General features: G+C 40.9%; 1 protein-coding gene and 1 pseudogene across 2 annotated transcripts in view; one reads left to right on the forward strand and one right to left on the reverse strand.

The window, feature by feature from the left end:
* LOC121016602 (zinc finger protein 25-like) overlaps window positions 1-20458 on the forward strand; it is a 53524-nt gene that overhangs the window by 32060 nt on the left and 1006 nt on the right. Inside the window, exon 7 of one of the 2 annotated variants that reach the window (XM_040454310.1) lies at window positions 3215-4022. The exons of the other annotated variant lie outside the window; for it this stretch is intronic. Within the exon in view, the coding sequence (XP_040310244.1) occupies window positions 3215-3450 (236 nt within the window). The 3' untranslated portion in view covers window positions 3451-4022. Of the gene's footprint in view, window positions 1-3214; window positions 4023-20458 lie in introns of those variants that run through there. 2 annotated transcript variants of the gene reach the window in all.
* On the reverse strand, window positions 13725-14286 carry LOC121016537 (PRELI domain containing protein 3B-like; annotated as a pseudogene).

Here is a 20458-nt window from a genome sequence, read left to right on the forward strand (position 1 = left end):
CAGGGCCCGACGCGGGGCTCGAACTCACGGACCGCGAGATCGTGAGCCGAAGTCGGCCGCTTAACTGACTGCGCCACCCAGGCGCCCGTCATTTATTTTAAAGAGTGTGCGCAGTCGGTTGAGCGTCCGACTTCAGCCAGGTCACGATCTCGCGGTCCGTGAGTTCGAGCCCCGCGTCGGGCCCTGGGCTGATGGCTCAGAGCCTGGAGCCTGCTTCCGATTCTGTGTCTCCCTCTCTCTCTGCCCCTCCCCCGTTCATGCTCTGTCTCTCTCTGTCCCAAAAATAAATAAAAAACGTTGGAAAAAAAAATAAAAAATAAAATAAATGACTTGTGGGCGCCTGGGTGGCTCAGTCGGTTAAGCATCTGACTTTGGCTCAGGTCATGATCTCATGGTTTGTGAGTTTGAGCCCTGCCTCAGGCTCTGTGCTGACAGCTCAGAGCCTGGAGCCTGCTTCGGATTCTGTGTCTCTCCATCTCTTGGCCCCTCCCCTGCTCATGCTCTGTGTCTCCCTGTCTCTCAATAATAAATAAACGTTAAAAAATGACTTGTGGCACGACTGGGTTGCTCAGTCGGTTAAATGTCCAACTTCAGCTCAGGTCAGGAGCTCGTGGTTCGTGAGTTTCAGCCCCATGTTGGGCTCTGTGCAGACAGCCTGGAGCCTGCTTCAGGTTCTGTCTCCCTCTCTCTGCCCCTCACCTGCTCATGCTCTTTCTCAAACAGTTAAAAAAATTTTTTTTTTAATAAATGACTTGTGATCTTCAAACATGTCATGATCATGCAAGTCAAGAAAACTAAGAAAGTGTCCCAGGTTGAAGGAGACTGAAGAAATAGCAAATTACAATGCAGGATCCTGGATTAAATCATTTTTCTGTAAAGGAAATTATTTAGAAAATGGGTGAAACTTGAATGAGGTCTGAGGATGAGGTGGTAGGTATTAGTGTTAGTTTCCTGATTTTGAGGATTGAAATGTGATTATTCTTGTTACTAAAGTATGTGAGGTGTTGGAACATGCTGACAACCTACTCTCAATAATTCAGAGAATAAAAGGTTATTTGCGCTACTCTTGCAAATGTGTTCTGAGTTTAAAATTATTTCCAAAGACTAATGTAGCTTGTACTTGATAAGTAAATCACCTACTCTTTAACTTAGTTAATAATGTTAAGCTACAAGTTAAAACACAGACTTAGTTAAAAATTGAACTGATTCTAGGAATCTTCCCTAGAGGAAGTCCGTGTATTCAGAGCAGAAGAGAAAGGACTGTGAGCTGATTACTGTGTGCTTATAACTCATACGTGGATCTTTGGGCCCCATTCTTTGAAACAATAAAGGAAATTGGAGGGCATTGGCAGCTATAACTGGTAACCATGCTTACTCCTGAGTTGATGGTCTCTCGGTTCAGGCATTTTATTCTTGGGCTGACACTAGCCATTGTATGGGGGAGGAAGAGGCATTGTGGATGTCCTGTGGGGAGGAAGGAGTGGCTGGGTTATCTTAAGTAAACTTCCCCCCTCTGTGCCCTCTATATAATTACTAAACGTATGTTGTCAAACACTTACTAAGTATCAGGCCCTGTGCTATAAGGTATCAAATTTAACTTTTAGTAAGCCAGGGGAGTGTGAACGAATGGCTATATTAGTGACGATGAGAATGTGGATCAGGGAGGAGACATCACTCTATCAACGTCATGTGGAACGTAGGAGCTATGGGTAGGAACCTTGTGGCATCCTTAATGTGACTAGAAATTAGACCCTGTAGACCGTGTTGTCTAATTGTACATTTTAGTTAATTCAGGCTGCTATAACAAAGTCCATAGACTGGGTGGTTTATAAACAGCAGATACTTATTTCTCACGCTTCTGGAGCCTGGGAAGTCTAAGATAACAGCCCTGGCAGATTTTGTGTCTGGTGAGGGCCTGCTTCCTGGTTCATAGAGGTCCGTTTTCTCCCTGTGTCCTCACATGGCAGACGTGGTGAGGGATCCCTTTGGGGCATCTTTTCTGAGGGCACTAATCCCATTCATGTGGTCTCCGCTCTGATGACCTAATCATCCCCCGAAGGCCCCACTTCCAAATATTACGACATTGGGATTAGTTACCCACAAAATGATTTTTTTTTGGAGGGAAGGTGACATGGGGCATAAACAATCCATAGCATTATTTCATTTTTATTATTTTTATTTTACAAATAATATTGGAATACATGTATATATTTTAAAATTACAACTATTCCTTTTTTTCTTCCTCCCCTTCCTAGTACAGGGACAGCAGTCCCAATGCAGGCTAGTGAGGGGAAGTGAAGAGGAACAGAATAGTGTGGCTGCTCCCATTACGGAAACACAGGACACTAGGGTGGTGGGGGTTAAGGAGATTATACATAGAGGAAATGGTTGGCATGGGTGGAGATTGATTACATTGAGGGCAAGATGAAATGTATTGAAACTGATGGCCAGATTTCTCCCTGTTGAAAGTATTTACAAATATAGAAAGGCAGAAGACTAAGCAGAACCCTGAGGTGTTGACATAGAAATATTTATAGGTGTGTATGTCTACATATGTGTGTAGACACATGCATGTGTATATGCAAATGTACGTGTGTGTGTGTGTGTGTGTGTGTGTGTGTGTCCTCCATACATGTATTTCCTAGCTCTTTATACTGAGATTGCTTAGAAGCAAGTACATCCTCACAGCAATGAGCACTACCTTCCAGAGTCTGGTGCCTAGATACTACCTTCCACTTAAAGGAAACAGAACTCCTTTGTAAATGGCTGATTCCAAACTTGGGCCAGGGAAAGCAGATGAACCTAAAATATCTTCTCGAGGGAGAAGGCAAAGAGCTGCTTAAGGAATAATGGGGGCATAGCAAAAGTACACAAAAGCCATCTCAAAGATGCTCCTGTTGACCAAATCTGAAACGATTTGAGCATAAAAACAAATACTAAGAATGGAATATAATCTTTGGTACAAAACAGAAAGCCATGAATCCGTATTGATATAGAAATAAATGAATGGGAGAAGGGGAACCTTTTCCTTACTAATATATGTATGAGCAATAATGGAAATAAAAAACCAGTATTTGGTGGTGACTGATTCAGGTGAGATTATTAACAGATACTAAGATTGGTGAGTGGATGAGGGACAGATTATTGGCATAATCTCAGAATATATCTCCACAAATACCAGTTTCAAAGGGGATAATGGTGATTTTTTGGTCAGGGAAACCTACCAGACACCAAAATGACAAGATAATCAAGGCTGATATCACCACTGTCAACAACGTGTGCCCCACGACGCGACGCATTGATCTATCTTCTCTGTGGTTACTACCAAGAAAGTATGACCTAAGTCTGGTGATGAAACATAGGATAGACCCAGACTGGTGGCATCCAGGACCAGGAAGGAAAAAGATGTTGGGACAGCTGTTGAGATTTGAAGGGGGTTTGTGGATTTGACAGTAGTGTTCTGTTAAGGTTGATTTCCTGACTTGCTTGTTTGGATGGTGGTTCTGTAGGAAAGTGCCCTCATTTTAGGAAAAGGCATAATGGAGTACTTAGGAACTGTGGTGTATGGTGTCTGTTGTTTGATCTCAAATAGGAAAAGAATGATCATACGAGGATAGTTGATTAAATAGGTACATGCAAAAAGAATGCAGTGAAATGTTAACAGTTGGGGAATCTAGGTAAGGAGGATATCGGAATTTTTGCATTGTTCTTGGAACTTTCGTGAAATTTGAAATTATTTCAAAATGATTCATTAAAGAATTAATTTCTTTGGACCCACCACCTTTACATTGGTAGCCTGCCTTGCTTTAACCATTGCTATTAGTTCAGTGTGTAACCTTTTACATCTTCCTTTACCGTATAGTTAGCACCCACATATATGTATGTAAAAAGAATATATAGTAAGAGTACTGTCTTACTTTAAGATTGTTTTAGTTACGCAAATTTTAAATGACCTCATATAAACATTGATGAAGTCTGATTTATTATCGTAATGTTGAAAGAATACAAGTTCTGAATTATTATTAGTTGTCTGGAATAACAAAATGTTAAAACTGACATCTCAAACGAAGTACAGATTGTCCCTCTGGTTGCCATATGGTAATGATACTTCAGCTAGTAAGCCGAAATGCATTCTGTAATTGTTTGTATCTTGTGAATGAACCCCACTCTTACATAAATGCATAGGAAGTTTTATGTGTTATTTGATGATTTGGGCTTCTTTTATTTATTTTTAATTTATTTTCTTTTAAATGTTTATTTTTGAGAGACAGAGTGCAAGTGGGGGAAGGGCAGAGAGAGAGGGAGACAGAGGGTCCAAAGCGGTTCTGTGCTGACAGCACAGAACCTGACGCAGGGCTCGAACCCATGAACTATGAGATTATGATCTGAGCTAAAGTCAGACGCTTAACACGCTGAGCCACCCAGGCGCCCTAGACTTCTTTTAAATTACAAATTGAAATTGAAAACATCTCTAAAAAAAGGGAAGAAAGAAAATATTTCTTAAAATCTTTAAAAGTCAGGTGCCTGGGTGGCTCAGTTAGTTAAGCGTTCGACTCTTTTTTTTTTTCCAATATATGAAATTTATTGTCAAATTGGTTTCCATACAACATGCTCATCCCAAAAGGTGCCCTCCTCAATACCCATCACCCACCCTCCCCTCCCTCCCACCCCTAGCATTTGACTCTTGATCTCAGCTCAGGTCTTTTTTTTTTTTTTTTCCCCTTAATGTTTATTTTTTGAGAGGGTGTGAGCAGGGTAAGAGCAGAGAGAGAAAGAGGGAGACACAGAATCCAAAGCAGGCTCCAGGCTCCAAACTGTCAGCACAGAGCCTGATGCAGGGCTCAAACCCACAGACCGTGAGATCATGACCTGAGCCAAAGTCAGATGTTTAACTGACTGAGCTACCCAGGTACCCCTCAGCTCATGTCTTGATCTCAGGGTTGTGAGTTTAAGCCCCGCATTGGGCTCCATGCTGGATGTGAAGCCTACTTAAAAAAAGAACCAAAAAAACCCAAAGCAAACCAAACAAACAAAAAAAGCCCCCAAAACAAAAAACTTCAAAAGTCATCTAAATAAAGGAAATAAAAAACCATCATTAGGCAAACAACACATCAATGCTTGCTGTAGACACTATCCATTAACAGATACTAATATTAGAAGGCTTTAAATTTGAAGAGAAATGGCATAGTTGCATAGCCTGAAATGATCTCCTCCAAGATACTCACAATGTGAAAAATTGTAACTTTACAGCAGAGGACCCTGGCAGACAGAACTTTACCAGAGTGGTTAACATCTCCAGTAATAAGACACAGCAGCATCATGAACCCCCTGACCGGATGCTCTGAGAAGCACAGGTCTCTTCTGTGGTATTCTTGCCCAAAACATACAATATCCTCCCAATCATGAGAAAACATCAGCCAAACGCATTGAGGGACATTCTACAAAATAACTGACCAGTATTCATCCAAGTGTCAAGGCTGTGAAAGATCAGGAAAGACTGAGCAGCGTCCCTCCAATCAGGTGACATTTCCTGCACAGACTGCAGATACCACGTCTTAGAACTCCAGCTCATACTCTCTTCTGAATCTAGGACCAAACCTTCCACAGTCATAGTCCTCGATGGCTTCTGAAAATGGCAACATCTTCCGGGTTTTGCCCACTTCTTGGGAGATGAATAACAAATTCTGATCAGAAATATAAAATATGCTCATTTTTGGACTTCTCTTACTGCTCTTTAGCTCTGGAGAGGAAACTCAGGCTAGAGAGTGTTATCTTCCAGGTCGAATTCCTGTTCATTGTGCTGGGCCTTGGGTCCTTGAGAATGATACACTTGCATAGAAACTTCATCCAGGGTGCCAAAGTCTGACTCTCTAAGGATGTTCAGTTCCCTAGAAACTCAGACTGTATTTTGTATAAACTCAAATGCCACTGGGGACACAGCGTGGTGGGACAGTGCAGGTATGTCCTAGGGACTTCAGTTATGCTGTGTTCTAAGGACTCTGAAGAGACAGCCAGAGATCACAGAAAGATAATGCCCATTTAGTAATCCCTGGTCCCATATCCATCCCAGCACGTCCTGGGGAGCTTGGAAATGCTAAGTGAGCTGAGAGCTTGCACAATGGACCTGTATTCTATAACGCATAGGGATTATATATATATATATACATATATACATATATATATGTATATATGTATAAAGATATATATATAGCTATATATATAAAACTATATGTATAAAGCTATATATATATAAAGATATATATATATATAAAGATATGTATATATATATATATATATATATATATATATATATATATATATAGAGCTTGGTTTCTGAACATGGGGCACTGTTGCCTTTAATCCTTTTGGTTGGGTCTTTCCTGGGTCTTGGGCAGTTGCCTCACACACATGCTTATCGTCTCAGCAGCTTCCTGTCTGGGCCGCTCTGTCCTTTACCTCGGCCCTGCAAACTTTAGCTGCTCTCATGAATGCTATGTAATGGTGCCCTTTTACTTGTAAGAAGGTAACTTCATCTGGTGTCAAGAACTTACAAATTAAGTACAAGCTTATTTTCTATGCCTCGGAATCTTTTCAGATGATCTATTGAATCATTGTGGTTTCAACCTTTAATACCATTCTGATTAAAAAAAAACAAACCTCTGGAGTAGAATTTTGATGCGAACGTGATGCATAGAATGTGAATACCCCACCATTCTGCAAGTAATAATTTAGAGGAAGATACTTTGCATAATATACATGAAATGTTGAGAAAATAAAGTATTAAAATACAAGTACCTTATAATGCTCATAGATTAATGTTTTTGAAAACTGCACCCATCCTTCTTTGCATTTATTCTTGTTGTGGCGGAATAGTGGCCCCCAAAGAGGTGCACATCCTAATCCCTAGAATCTGAGAATATGTTACCTTACCTGGCAAAGGAGACTTAGCAAATGTGTTTAGGTTAAGGATCTTGAGATGGGAGACTATCTTGAGTTATCCCAGTGGGCCCAATATAATCACAAGAATTCTTCCAAGGAAAGAGGGAGGCAGGAAAGTCAAAGTCAGAGAGATGTGACAACATGGGCAAAGGTGGCAGTGATGCAGGATGACAAGGCAAGGACAGCCTTTAGAAACTCATAAAGGCAAAGAAGTGGATTCTCCCTCCCATAGAACATCCACAAGGAATGCAGGCCTGACACCTTGATTCTAGCCATGTGATACCTGTTTTGCCCTTCTGAATTCCAATAGCATACTCAACTTGTGTTGTTTTAAGCCACTATGCAGTAATTTGTTACAGCAGCAACAGGAAATTAAAACACCTCTAAACGGTTAATTTTGAATTATGAGGAGTATGAATTTGTTTTTCTTTATTTATCACTTTAGGATAAGTGGGTACGTTTTTATTGAGATAAAATTGACATATTAACATTGGGTTAATATGGACTTATATATCTACCAGCTGCTAAGTTTGTACCCTTAAACAACATCTCTCCTGTTCCCTGAACGCCCAGCCCTCAGTAACCAACATTCCACAATCTGTTTTTGTGAGATAAGCTTTTTTAGATTCCATATAACTGTTATCCTGCAGTATTTGTCTTTCCCTTTTTGACTTATTTCACTCCCATAATGACTTCAAGGTCTCTTCATAGAGTTGCAAGTGGACAAGATTTTCTTTCTCATGGCTGAGGAGTAGTGTGTTTTTATGTATTTACCACACACCTTCTTCATCAATTCATCTGTTGATGGACACTTACATTGTTTCCATATCTCAGGTATTGTGAATAATAATGCAGTAAACATGGGAGTGCATGTATCTCTTCAGTGTCCTGTTTTCATTTTTAAAAAAAATTTAATGTTTATTTTGATAGCGCATGCACACGAGTGGGGGAGGGGCAGAGAGAGCGAGACAGAATCCGAAGCAGTCTCCAGGCTCTGAGCTGTGAGCCCAAAGCCTGACATGGGGCTTGAACCCACAAACCGTGAGATCATGGCTTAAGCCAAAGTTGGGCCCTCAACCGACTGAGCTACCCAGAAGCCCCGAGAGAATATGCTTTTATAAAGTACATATTAAAAGTACACAAAAATCAAAGAAAAAAGTATGTACAAAAATTTGTTCAGATTCTTAGTGGAATGTTGTTAAAGAATATTGAGTCTTTCATTGAAAGGGTCGATCTCTTGGGGTGCCTGGGTGGCTTAGTTGTTTGGGCGACCAACTTCGGCTCAGGTCATGATCTCACCACTTGTGAGTTCGAGCCCCGCTTCAGGCTCTGTGCTGACAACTCAGAGCCTGGAGCCTGCTTCGGATTCTGTGTCCCGCTGGCTCTCTGCCCCTCCCTCGCTCCTGCGCGCGCTCTCTCTCAACAATAAAACGTTAAAAAGACAAAAAACAACAACAACAAAAAAAACGGTCAATCTCCATTTCTTCAAGTAATTTTAACGTCACAGAGGAAAGAATATGTAGACGAATAAAGAAATTTTGTTTTGGACTGTCGATTTTCTGATGTATCCTCAATTATCATTCATTGTTGTCGTGATTTTGATGAACAAGCTTTCTTGATACCGCCCTTGACCCCTGGCTTTTTATTTCCTGAGAGAGTTGCTGATGGTGACAGATGCTAATTTTTTTCATATTCTTTTATTGTATTGATGGAGTCTATTTCATAGTATTTCAAAAAGTGAACTCGACAAGCAAGTTGCTTTCCTTGACAGCTCTAGTCTAAATTGCACACTGGCGTCACCTAGAATTCAGCTGCAATCCGCAACTTTTGGGGAGTCCCTGACGGGCTCTGACTGCTTGGGTAACTAGGTCAAGCTCCTCAAACTTCCCACGTGCTGGGTAAAGACTGCACTCTCAGCCACCCTCCAACCACTGGTCGGTGAATCTGCAGGGAAAGGTAGTTTTCTGCCTTACGGCGCGGACAGCGCACACTGTCCAGTTCTGCGCATGCCTAGTTCTGCGCATGCTTAGTACAGCCTTCTGCCTCTGGGCACTTCCGCCAGGCTTTTCCTCCCCTCCCGTTTTCCTCACTTCTCGCGTGGGAGGCGGTTCCCCGGCCGCCGAATCTCTGCGCTTTTCTGGGGTCAGTGCCTCATGACGAGGGAGCGATAGGTGAGCGCGGGACGGTTGGACGAGGGCCGAGGGGGGCGCTGCGCTAACTGGGAAGTCGCGGGGCGGCTGTAGGCGGTCGGTGCCGGTTTGTGTGGAGGAGGTCCGTGGACCGGTGACGGTGGGATGGGGACGTGTCCATCAGCACTAGAGGTCGGGCCCCCCGGTGCTCAGTCCCTGCCGGAGCGGCCGGGGCCGTTCGCGGGGCCCGGTTCTGGAGGCCGCGGGAGGAGGGCGTGTGTCCGGAGGCGGTGGGAGAGGGAGGGCGCTGCGGCCGGAGGGGGGCGCGAGCGCGTCGGTGGAGGCCGGGTGGTCCGGGAAGACGGGCGCCCCTGCCTGGGCTGGGTCGGTTACCGCCCCGCCTCTTGGTTCTCCTTGTATCCTTCCTGGAGTCTGAGCGGCTCTCCAGTGGGGTCCGTGACTGCTTCTTGAGGTGTGGTGTTACTCAGTCCGGCATTAGGGAAGGATCTCCAAGAATCCCTTACTTTTTGTCTCATTGAATAGAAACATTTTTTGTTTGTTTGTTTGTTTGTTTGTTTTTCTTCTCGAAGGTTACTGACTTATTCAGAATCACAGTTTGTTAGTGGCGAAGACTGGAAGTTGTGTCTCCCGACTCCAGAGAGAGTACCTGCCTTTCCACACGAGGAAAGGCAAATTACTTTATAAAAAGATCCTTGTTTTTAAAATTTTTATTTTTGAGAGAGAGAGAATGACTGTGAGTGGGGGAGGGGCAGAAAGAGAGGGAGACACAGAATCTGAAGCAGGCTTCATCCAGGTTCTGAGCTGTCAGCACAGAGCCCGACGGGAGGCTTGAACTCACGAACTGTGAGATCATGACCTGAGCTAAGTCAGTTGCCTAACCTACTGAGCCACGCAGATGCCCCTGTAAAAAGATCCTTTTGAGAAACCCAACCAGGACAAAGAAAACATAGACCTGTCCTTAAAGCACTGCTTTTTATCATTTTCTGTGGAATCACTAACCAAGGGTTTAGTAACAGTAGGAAAATTGATAAACAGAGTAGTCAGGAGTATTTTTTTGTAAGTTTATTATCAAGACAGAGAGAGAAATAGAGCGAGTCAGGAAAGGGCAGAGAGGGAGAGAGAATCCCAATCAGGTTCCACACAGTCAGCACAGAGCCTGATGCAGGCCTTGGTCCCACGGACCCTGGGATCTTGACCTGAACCAAGAATCGAGGCTGAACTGACTGAGCCACCCAGCTGCCCCAGGTCGGGAAGTTTTTTGTTTTTTGTTTTTTGTTTTTGTTTTTGTTTTTGTTTTCTTTTTACAGTAGTTTGGTGAAGAGTTAATGTTGCTTCACTGAGTATATTGTTTTATTTAAACTAACTTTTTTATTTAAATTTTTTTTGTGTGTGAGCATCAAGAGAGGTTTAAACTGTGAAAAAATCCCCAGGAAGCAAATATTTACATTTAGGTGGTCTTTGAACATTTGCTGTCCTTTCTGAAGGTCAGAGGAACTGACACGCTTCCTATCTATTGGGTTGTATAGTTTTATAGGGCAGGAGCATTCAGGAGCCGCCAGGCAGGCCAGCTCTTTTAGGACCTCATTCCTCCTGTAACTCAGCACAGCACCAGAGTTGTCTACACTTTTCCAAGACAGCAGAAAATGAACAAATCCCAGGTAAGTTGTTCATTCCCCACTTTATTTTGCGATGGACTTGGTGAATCCCATTGTAATGGGAAATTAGCAATAGATAGAAATCTACCTTTACAGAAAATAGAGAGTAACAGATCAATAGCAAGACTAAGGTGGCTTGTAGATACATACTGACCATTCTATATCTTAGAGTTTCTAAACTGACCTACAAATAACATCTCTGTTGTTTCTGATAACCATGGAGAAAGGAAGACACAGTCTTTTGGATACAGACAGTTTTTTCAAGACACAAAGACTTCTTGGATGATATCTTTTTTGGTTTTAACATAGGGACACATAGTGAATATCCTTCCTGTGACAGCCCCGAAATGAGTGCCTAAAACTGTTCCTCACTGAGAGTAAAAGGGTCTGAGAGAGAGTTCAAGTAGTTAATTAATTAATTTATTTATTTATTATTTTTTTTTATTAAAAAAAAAATTTTTTTTTTCCAACGTTTATTTATTTTTGGGACAGAGAGAGACAGAGCATGAACGGGCGAGGGGCAGAGAGAGAGGGAGACACAGAATCGGAAACAGGCTCCAGGCTCCGAGCCATCAGCCCAGAGCCCGACGCGGGGCTTGAACTCAGGAACCGCGAGATCGTGACCTGGCTGAAGTCGGACGCTTAACCGACTGCACCACCCAGGCGCCCCTCAAGTAGTTAATTTAATGATGGTCATGTTCGATCCTGGTGTAAAACCCGATATGTTCAGAGGAATGAATGGTCTACATGCCTGTTAACAAAAACTCTCCATAACTACTTTAGCCAGGTTGTGTATGCGAGTTTTATAGCAGACGGTTCAAAGTTAAATTCTCTGGTAAATGTGTCTGAGCTTCTCAAATTCATCCTATAGATTTCTGTCTTGGTTTTTCCCTTCCACTTTTTTGGGGTTTGTCCAGGTAAAATTGCCAATGATTTAATTGTAATTGCCTTCCTTCAAGAACTGCTCCATTACTCTTCTGACAGTCTCTCCTGGGGAGTCTTCTTTGTCACTTCTGTAGCCTTCCTCATTGTACCCTATTGTTCAGTTCCAAGTTTGTATCCTTTGTCTACTAGTCTTAACGTTTATCTCTACATGTATGCTGGAAAAATAATACTGTTTACTATTTTGAGCACTTCTAAAAATATGTAAATTATCTTAATGTTTATATGACAGGCATTTTCTCTCCTCAGTACACTAGTAATTTGAGATCTATCCATAGGAAGTTTATTTATTTACTTTTTTAAATAAATAGTTTTTTAAAAATTTTATTAGAGTTTGTGAGTGGGGGAGAGGGGCAGAAGGAGAGAGAGAAAGGAGACGGAGAGAGAGAGAGAGAATGAGAATATCTTTTTTTTTTAATTTTTTTAACGCTTATTCATTTTTGAGACACAGAGAGAGACAGAGAGCATGAGCAGGAAAGGGGCAGAGAGAGAGGGAGACACAGAATCCGAAGCAGGCTCCAGCCTCCGAGCTGTCAGCACAGAGCCTGGCGTGGGGCTCGAACTCACGAACCGTGAGATCATGACCTGAGCCGAAGTGGGACGCTCAACCAACTGAGCCACCCAGGCTCACCGAGAATGAGAATATCTTGAGAGAGAGAATATCTTAATCAGGCTCCACACTTAGGGTGGATCTTGACCCAGAGCTGACTCTCTCAATCCTAAGATCATGACCTGAGCTGAAATCAAGAGTCTGATGCTTCACCACCTAGGCACCCCTGTAGTTTGCTGCTTTTAATGTTGGATTTTCCTGCTATCTGGACACAGTGTATCCTAAATACTGTATTTCATTGGTAGACATTCAGGTAATTCCATTTTTCATTGATATAAATACTGCTGTGAATATCCTTGACATTCTCTGATAAATGCAAATGTATCTCCAGACTCATGAACATTGCTTCTCAGAGTGAGGACCTTTGCCCAGAAATGGCAGCGTCACCTCGAAACTTGTTTGACATGCAGATTGTGATCCACCATCCCAAACCTACTGGAAGAGAACTTTTGGAGGCCAGGCCCAGTAATCTGTGTTTTTAACAGGATGTCCGTGTGATGGTGTTAAGTTTAAGAATCGTTGCTCCAATGTCCGGTGATTAATATTTTTGAGTTATAGGATATGAAGATTTCTAATTTTTCTAGGTAAATTGTTATTTATTAGAAAACTACTTTTCCTCCTTTCTCTCCAGATGTAAAAATTTTTACATTAAAGGGTGAAAAACTTGATTGTTTAATTTCCATGGGTCTGATTATTTAGTTTGTGCAACTTTCATAAATTTATGGCTTTTTAGGTTGTTTTATTCTACTGAGTTTTGTAAGAATTCCTGTGTATTTTATTTATTTGTTTTTTAAAGTTTAATGGGCATTGAGGAGGGCACGTGTTGGGATGAGCACTGAGTGTTGTATGGAAACCAATTTGACAATAAATTATATTTAATATATATAAAAAATTTATTTATTTATTTTGACAGAGACATAAACAGCGTAAGTCGGGGAGGGGCAGAGAGGGAGACAGAATCTGAAGCAGGTTCCAGGCTCCGAGTTATCAGCACAGAGCCCGACTCAGGACTCAAACCCACAAACCGTGAAATATTACCTTAGCTGAAGTTGGACACTCAACCGAGTGAGCCACCCAGGTGCCCCACCAGGCAGATTTCTAATGCATTAAAAGCTTAAAATTCTACCTCAGTGGAGATTTAACATGCCAGTGTGATTTTCCAGGTACTTTTCAAAAATTGTTAATTTCCCCCACATCCTGGAGTCTTCACAATTAGATGGTAATTTCAAACAATACTACTTTCGGAAATCTCTTTTATTTAGAAATCCTGCACCTCTTTCTTTTGATCAGAAATTACATAGCTTTTCTTCAGCTTATAAAACAAATTCTACTTAAAATAAGTTTTATTTTTAAAATAACAAATAGATTGCCAGCTTACAGAGACCTGGGGGAGCAGGTTCCATCCTCAGTTCTCTGCAAATGCTGCTGTCACTGTCGGTGCCCCGATGTCCCTCTCCCTGAAGCTAACAGTTGTTCCGTCTCCACATTTAATGTATGTATAAGCCATTCCATTGCTTCTCGGCCACTCTTAGCATTTGCAGATGTTGTACGTACTGTCAGTCCTTCAAGGTAACTGCTGAGACAGACTCCTTTCACAATGATTATGGCTTCTTGAGTCAAAAGAGTTTTTTCTGGGTCATGAGAATGTGGTTTGTATAGAAGTCTGTCATCCACTGAAACCATATTTGTAAATGAAATACTAGCAGACCTAAGTTCCATTGTTTTGTCTATGGGAACAACTACAGAATGTTTTTGCACATATGTTTTAGTTCTTGCTGTGCCAATAAGAGATTTCACAGTGGAAGTCAATCCTCGCTCTGTTCCAAGAAGTCTTTGGCTGTGAAACTTTCCAAAGGGATCCGTATGTTCTGTCCAGTACATCAACTCCAACCAAGCTTGAGGTCATAGGGTTCAGGTATTTCTGCACTGTGACTGTGGAAACAGTTTCCCATGGGTGATTAGAAATGCGCTCTGAAGTCCGTATCTTCATGGTGCTGTCAGCCTGCATGATGACCCTGGCGTTCTGTAGGAGACAGACATCAGGTCACTTTCTTCCCATACGATTTGTCTAAGAACTCTTTTTGAAAACTTGAGTTTCCCCACTGTTTTGCAGTGTGATGTATGTCATAGTGCATACATCTATGTCTGGGTCCTTTCGTGCTCTATTCATTTCCACTGCTTAGTTTGGCCCTTCTTAGGCCAGTACCACATTTGATAAAAAATATTTCAAGTGAGTAGTGTACATCCTTCCACACTTTTCTCGTCTTCAGCAGGATCCTGGCTTCAGTTGGCCCTTTGTGTTCCTGTACAAATATTGTTAGCATTCACAAATAACCTGCTGGAACTTTATTTGCAGTTGAATTGAATCTATAAGTCAATATGGGAAAAATTGCTTATTTTCTGATACTGAATATTCTGCCTGTGAACATGATGTATTTTCTACATTTATGTAAGTCTTTAGTAATTTTAAAAGTTTCTTTGTGTGTGGAATTCTTGCACACCTATTGTTAGAGTTATTTCTATGTGTTTAGCTTTTTTATTAATATATATACTTTTTTTTTTTTTTTTTTTGAGAGAGAGAAAGAGAGGGTGAGAAAGAGAGGGGAGAGGGGCAGAGGGAGAGGGAGAGAGAGAATTTTAAGCAGAGTCCACACTCAGGGCAGAGCCTGACAGGCCTGGATTCCATGACCCTGGGATCATGACCTGAGCCTAAATCAAGAGTTGGATGCTCAACCAAGTGAGCCATTCAGGATCCCCTAATATACCTGTATATATTTTTTTAATTTTTATTTTTTAAATTATTTTTTAATTAATTTATTGTTTAATTTACATCCTAGTTAGCATATAGTGCAACAATGATTTCAGGAGTAGATTCCTTAATGCCCCTTACCCATTTAGCCCATCCCCCCTCCCACAATCCTCCAGCAACCCTCTGTTTGTTCTCTATATTTAAGAGTCTCTTTTTTGTCCCCCTCCCTGTTTTTATGTTATTTTTGCTTCCCTTCCTTTGTGTTCATCTGTTTGGTATTTTAATTCCTCATATGAGTGAAGTCATATGATACTTGTCTTTCTCTGACTGCCAGATTTCGCTTAGCATGATACCCTCCAGTTCCATCCATGTAGTTGCAAATGGCAGGATTTTATTCTTTTTGATTGCTGAGTAATACTCCAGTGTGTGTGTGTGTGTGTGTCTATATGTACGTGTCTATATGTATGTGTATACACATACATACACATATATATATACAGATACACACACACACACATACACATACATTCATTTTGCATCTTGTTTATCTATTCATTCATCCATGGACATTTGGACCCTTTCCATACTTTGGCTATTGTCAGTAGTGCTGCTATAAACATTGGGGTGGATGTGCCCCTTTGAAACAGCATATCTGTATCCCTTGGGTAAATACCTAGTAGTGCAATTGCTGGGTCTTAGGGTGGTTCTATTTTAAATTTTTTGAGGAACCTCCATACTGTTTTCCAGAGTGGCTGCACCAGTTTGCATTCCCACCAGCATTGCAAAAGAGATCCTCTTTCTCCGCATCCTCGCCAACATCTGTTGTTGCCTGAGTTGTTAATGTTAGCCATTCTGACAGGTGTGAGGCGGTATCTCATTGTGGTTTTGATTTGTATTTCCTTGATGATGAGTGATGTTGAGCATTTTCTCATGTGTCTGTTAGCCATCTGGATATCTTATTTGGAAAAGTGTCTGCTCATGTCTTTTGCCCATTTCTTCACTGGATTATTTGTTGGGTGTTGAGTTTGATAAGTTCTTTATAGATGTTGGATACTAACCCTTTATCTGATATGTCATGTGCAAATATTTTCTCCCATTCCATTGGTTGCCTTTTAGTTTTGCTGATTGTTTCCTTTGCTATGCAGAAGCTTTTTATTTTGATGAGGTCCCAATAGTTCAGTTTTGCTTTTGTTTCCCTTGGCTCCAGTGACGTGTTGAGTAAGAAGTTGCTGCGGCTGAGGTCAAAGAGGTTTTTGCCTGCTTCCTCCTCTAGGATTTTGATGGTTTCCTGTCTTACATTTAGGTCTTTCATCCATTCTGAGTTTATTTTTGTGTATTATACATATATTTTCAATTGTACTTTTTAATTGCTTGTTGCTGACATGTTATTTTTTATATATTGACCTTAAATCCAACAATTTTTCTACACTAATTTACTATACCTAATAATTTATCTCAACCTTATTTGCATTTTTAATATATACACATATGTGATCTGGTATTAGTGACACTGCTGTTTACTTTTTCCAATTCATAAAACCTTTTTTTCTTTATTGCCCTCTTAGGTCCTCCAATATATGATACTCAATAGAAGCAAAGAGTAGGTTTCCTTGTCTTTATTCTGTTCTCAAAGGGGAAGTTTTCCTCTCAATATGTGATTTTTGCTGCATTTTTTTTTTTTGCATTTCTTACCACATCAAGGATGTCCAATTCTATTCCTAGTTACCTAAAGTTTTTATTTTCTTCATGAGTGCCTTTTAAACTTTATTAAATGGTTTTGGACATCTATTGAAATCATATTATTTGTCTCCTTCATTTTCTTAGTTGGTGAATTACATTAATTTTTAAATGTAAAACTACCTGGATATTTCTGAAATAAATCTAACTGGGTCATGCTAATATTTTGTTTCGGGTTTTTGTTTCTATGTCTATGAGAGAGATTGACCACTAAGTTTTTGGCCAGGGGGAGATATGTTCTTCTTAGGTTTTAGTATTTAGCATCAAAGTATGTTGAATTCACAACATGAATTCTTGAATGTTTTCTCTTGCTTTCTCTACAAGATTTTGTTTTATTGCTACTTCTTTCTTAGATATACATCCATATGTGGCACCATCTGTGCATGGAGTTTGTTTGTTTCTCCTTCCTTCCTTCCGTCCTTCCTTTCTTCCACACCCAATCAGGGGCTCATTTTATACTCTGTTTGTATGATGTTGGCCTTTTCTTTTAGGAGATTCTACATGTAAGTAACACCATATGGTGTTTGTTTTCTCTCTTGACTTACCATAATGCTCTCAAGGTCTGTCCATATTGTCACAAATGGTAGGATTTCCTTTTTCCTTTGTTTTTATGGTTGAATAGTATTCCATTGTGTGTGTTTACACACCACATTTTCTTTATCCCATCCATTCCTCTGTTGATGGACACTTAACACTGTGTCATGCCTCAGCTATTGTAACCAATGCTGCAGTGAACAGGGGATTAAGGTGTCTTTTCCAGTTTTGATTCCATTTCTTTTGGATTTGTGCCTAAAAGTGGGATCTCTGGATCATCTGGTAGTTCCATTTTTAATTTTATGAGGGACCGCCATAGTTTTCTCCAAGGTAGCTGTGCCAATTTACATTCCCACCAACAGTGAAGGGTTCCCTTTTTATGCCACATTCTTGCCATTTATTATCTCTTGTCTTTTTGATGGTAGCCATGCTGAGAGGTGTGAAAGTGATATTTCATTGTGGTTTTGGTTTGCATTTCCTTGATGATTCATGATATTGAGCACCTTTGCATATACATATTGGCGTTTGTAGGTCTTTGGAAAAATGTCGGTTCAGGTCCTTTGCTCATTTTAATTGGATTATTTGCTGGTTTGCTTTTTGAGTTGTATGAGTTGTTTGTACATTTTGGATATTAACGTCTTATCAGATACATGATTTGTGAATATCTTTTCCCAATCTGTAGGTTCTTTTCAGTTTATGGACTGTTTGCTGGGCAGGGCTCTTAAGTTTGATGAAGTCTTGTTTGAGCTTTTGTTGCCTTCCTTTTGGCATCTTATCCAAAAAAACATGATCCTAGAGAACAATGTTGAGCTTCTCCCCTATGTTTTCTTCTAGGAATTGTATGGTATCAGTTCTTATGTTTAAGTCTGATTCATTTCAAGTTAATTTGTTTGAGTGGTGTAAGATAGGGGTATAGTTCCATTCTTTTGCGTGTTGGTATCCCGTTTTCCCACCACCATTTACCGAAGAGACTATCCTTTCCCCATTGTGTGTTTTTGGCACTCTGTCAAAAATCCGTCGACCATATATGCGTGGGTTTATTGGGGGGTTTCTGTTCTGTTGCATTTGACTGCAACTGTTTTTATCACAGAAATAAGTCTCTCTTTCGCCGCAGTTGGTATTCCCTGTAATGTACCTTAATTAGGCCTTCATTCACTTCGTTCATTAACCATTTATGAATAGTTAGTATGTGTCTTAATGTGTGCCAGCTGGTGAGGATTCTAAGAATGAGACATCGCTCTTTATAAGGAGAAACTCTTAGAACTGTGTAGGGCATTAAAAGAACTCACGTGATTTTGACGTTACTATATGTCCTACGGTGGGGACTGTTTTGTTTTCCTCATGATTTTTCATTTCTGGTTAAAAATGAAAAGACAAGATTTTCAAGCCTAAAATAACATAATTGTTTTTTGTATTGGGTGACGTAACCCATTTGTATTTGTTCTTGTTAGGCTTTAGTCCCTCCATCTGACAATGTATTTCTTCCCTATGCTTTTTCTTGGTTGTGTGGGGCACCCCGATTGAGTGGGAGCCGGCAGGCGCCAGTGAAGAATTCACTCAAGACAGAACAGAAGAAATAGAAGTTTACCGGATACCCTGCAAGGGAGCAGCTGGCAGGATGGCAAAGGGGAGACCATCTGCTACTAGGCGGTGGTGAGGGGCTGTAGTTCTAGAGTAGCTGTAACTTTTCCCCCTTTTTTGGTAATCTTAGGCACTGTGCCTGCCGTGGGCAGCCCACTGGTCAGTGAGGGCCTGTGGCTTAATGAGCCTGTTCACGTCAGCTTGGTGGTCATGGTCGTGGTCGCTGTGGGTCCTTTTGCCTTGCTCAAGCTTTGACTGCTCAAGCCTGTTGTATACACAGGTGGTCTCTAGAGGTTGTTCGTTTGTATTTTATTGGATTATTTTGTTTTGTTTTTTCAACACTGCATCAGTCAGCTTGTGTCGTAACAAAGGATTCCTAAATTTATTTTTTGTTTGTGTCTGTGATCTTAGGGGCTAAGGCGTGGCTCTGTTCCCTGTGCTGTGCATTGTGGGGTCAAGGATGAAGGATGATGTCTCTGAAAACTTCTCCCTGAAGTGACACATTTCCCTTGTACTACTTTTCATTGGACAAAGCAAGTCACGTGGCCGAGGTTCATGTCAGGGGCAGGATTTGTAATGTACCCTTAGGGGCAGGCAGGGGCCAGGAGTTAAAGTTTACTACTTCTAGAGTGGTTCAGTATTTAAGTTTTATTCTAATATTAATTATCATTTAAGTTTAAATTGTGGTTATAGTTTGTAATTTTCTATTAACATATGAAAGGACCTTTATTATTACTGCAATTCGACCTTTACATTTACTTCAGTCGTCTTCTGCTATCCCGTATTTTGTGGAAGCCCTCTGAAGTATTTTGTTTTCCTTAATGAAGAATATTTGTAATACTGTTTTTCAAACAGTTTCATGGGGCACCTGGGTGGCTCAGTCACTTTAGCATCTTCTCTTGATTTTGGTCCAGGTCATGATCTCACGGTTCCTGGGATGGAGCCATGCTTGGGGCTCCACACTCACAGCATGGAGCCTGCTTGGGGTCCTCTCTGTCCCTTTCTCTCTGCCCCTCCCCTGCTTGTGCTCTCTCTTTCTCCCTCTCAAAATAAATAAAGAAACCTAAAATAATTTCTTGAAGCAGTTTCATTAAAGGACAGAGCTGGTATGTCAGGAATGATTTGGAATCGAATATATCTCTTGATTGGTGAATTCTAATTATGTGCCTGGATAATACTATGTTAAATAAGTTTTCTGGATTAGCTAGTGCAATCCTACAGCACCTTTATGCTGTAGGTACTGAAATTACAGAAGCGTATAAAGATTAACATTCGGGATCTATATAGAATAGTTCATTTGCAGAAAATGCAGTTTGAGAAGTGGACAAATTTGAGATCTCTTGAGTCCGAGTCTACCAGGAGATGCCTCTTCTGCCAATTTGCTACTTGAAATGTGGGAACCGAAACTCACATTACAAATGATACTGGAAGTGTTCTCAGTGGTTCCTGAGGTGCCTACTGGTTTTGAAAATGACTCAGGAAGATCTTTGTGTGCTGCTGATTTTATCATCTTGCTCCATCTCACTTCTTCATAGACTTGTCATGTCTCAGTGTATTCTCC

Source organism: Herpailurus yagouaroundi, unplaced genomic scaffold, assembly GCF_014898765.1.
Source record: "Herpailurus yagouaroundi ecotype Mexico unplaced genomic scaffold, PumYag 211, whole genome shotgun sequence".
Lineage (NCBI taxonomy): Eukaryota > Metazoa > Chordata > Mammalia > Carnivora > Felidae > Herpailurus > Herpailurus yagouaroundi.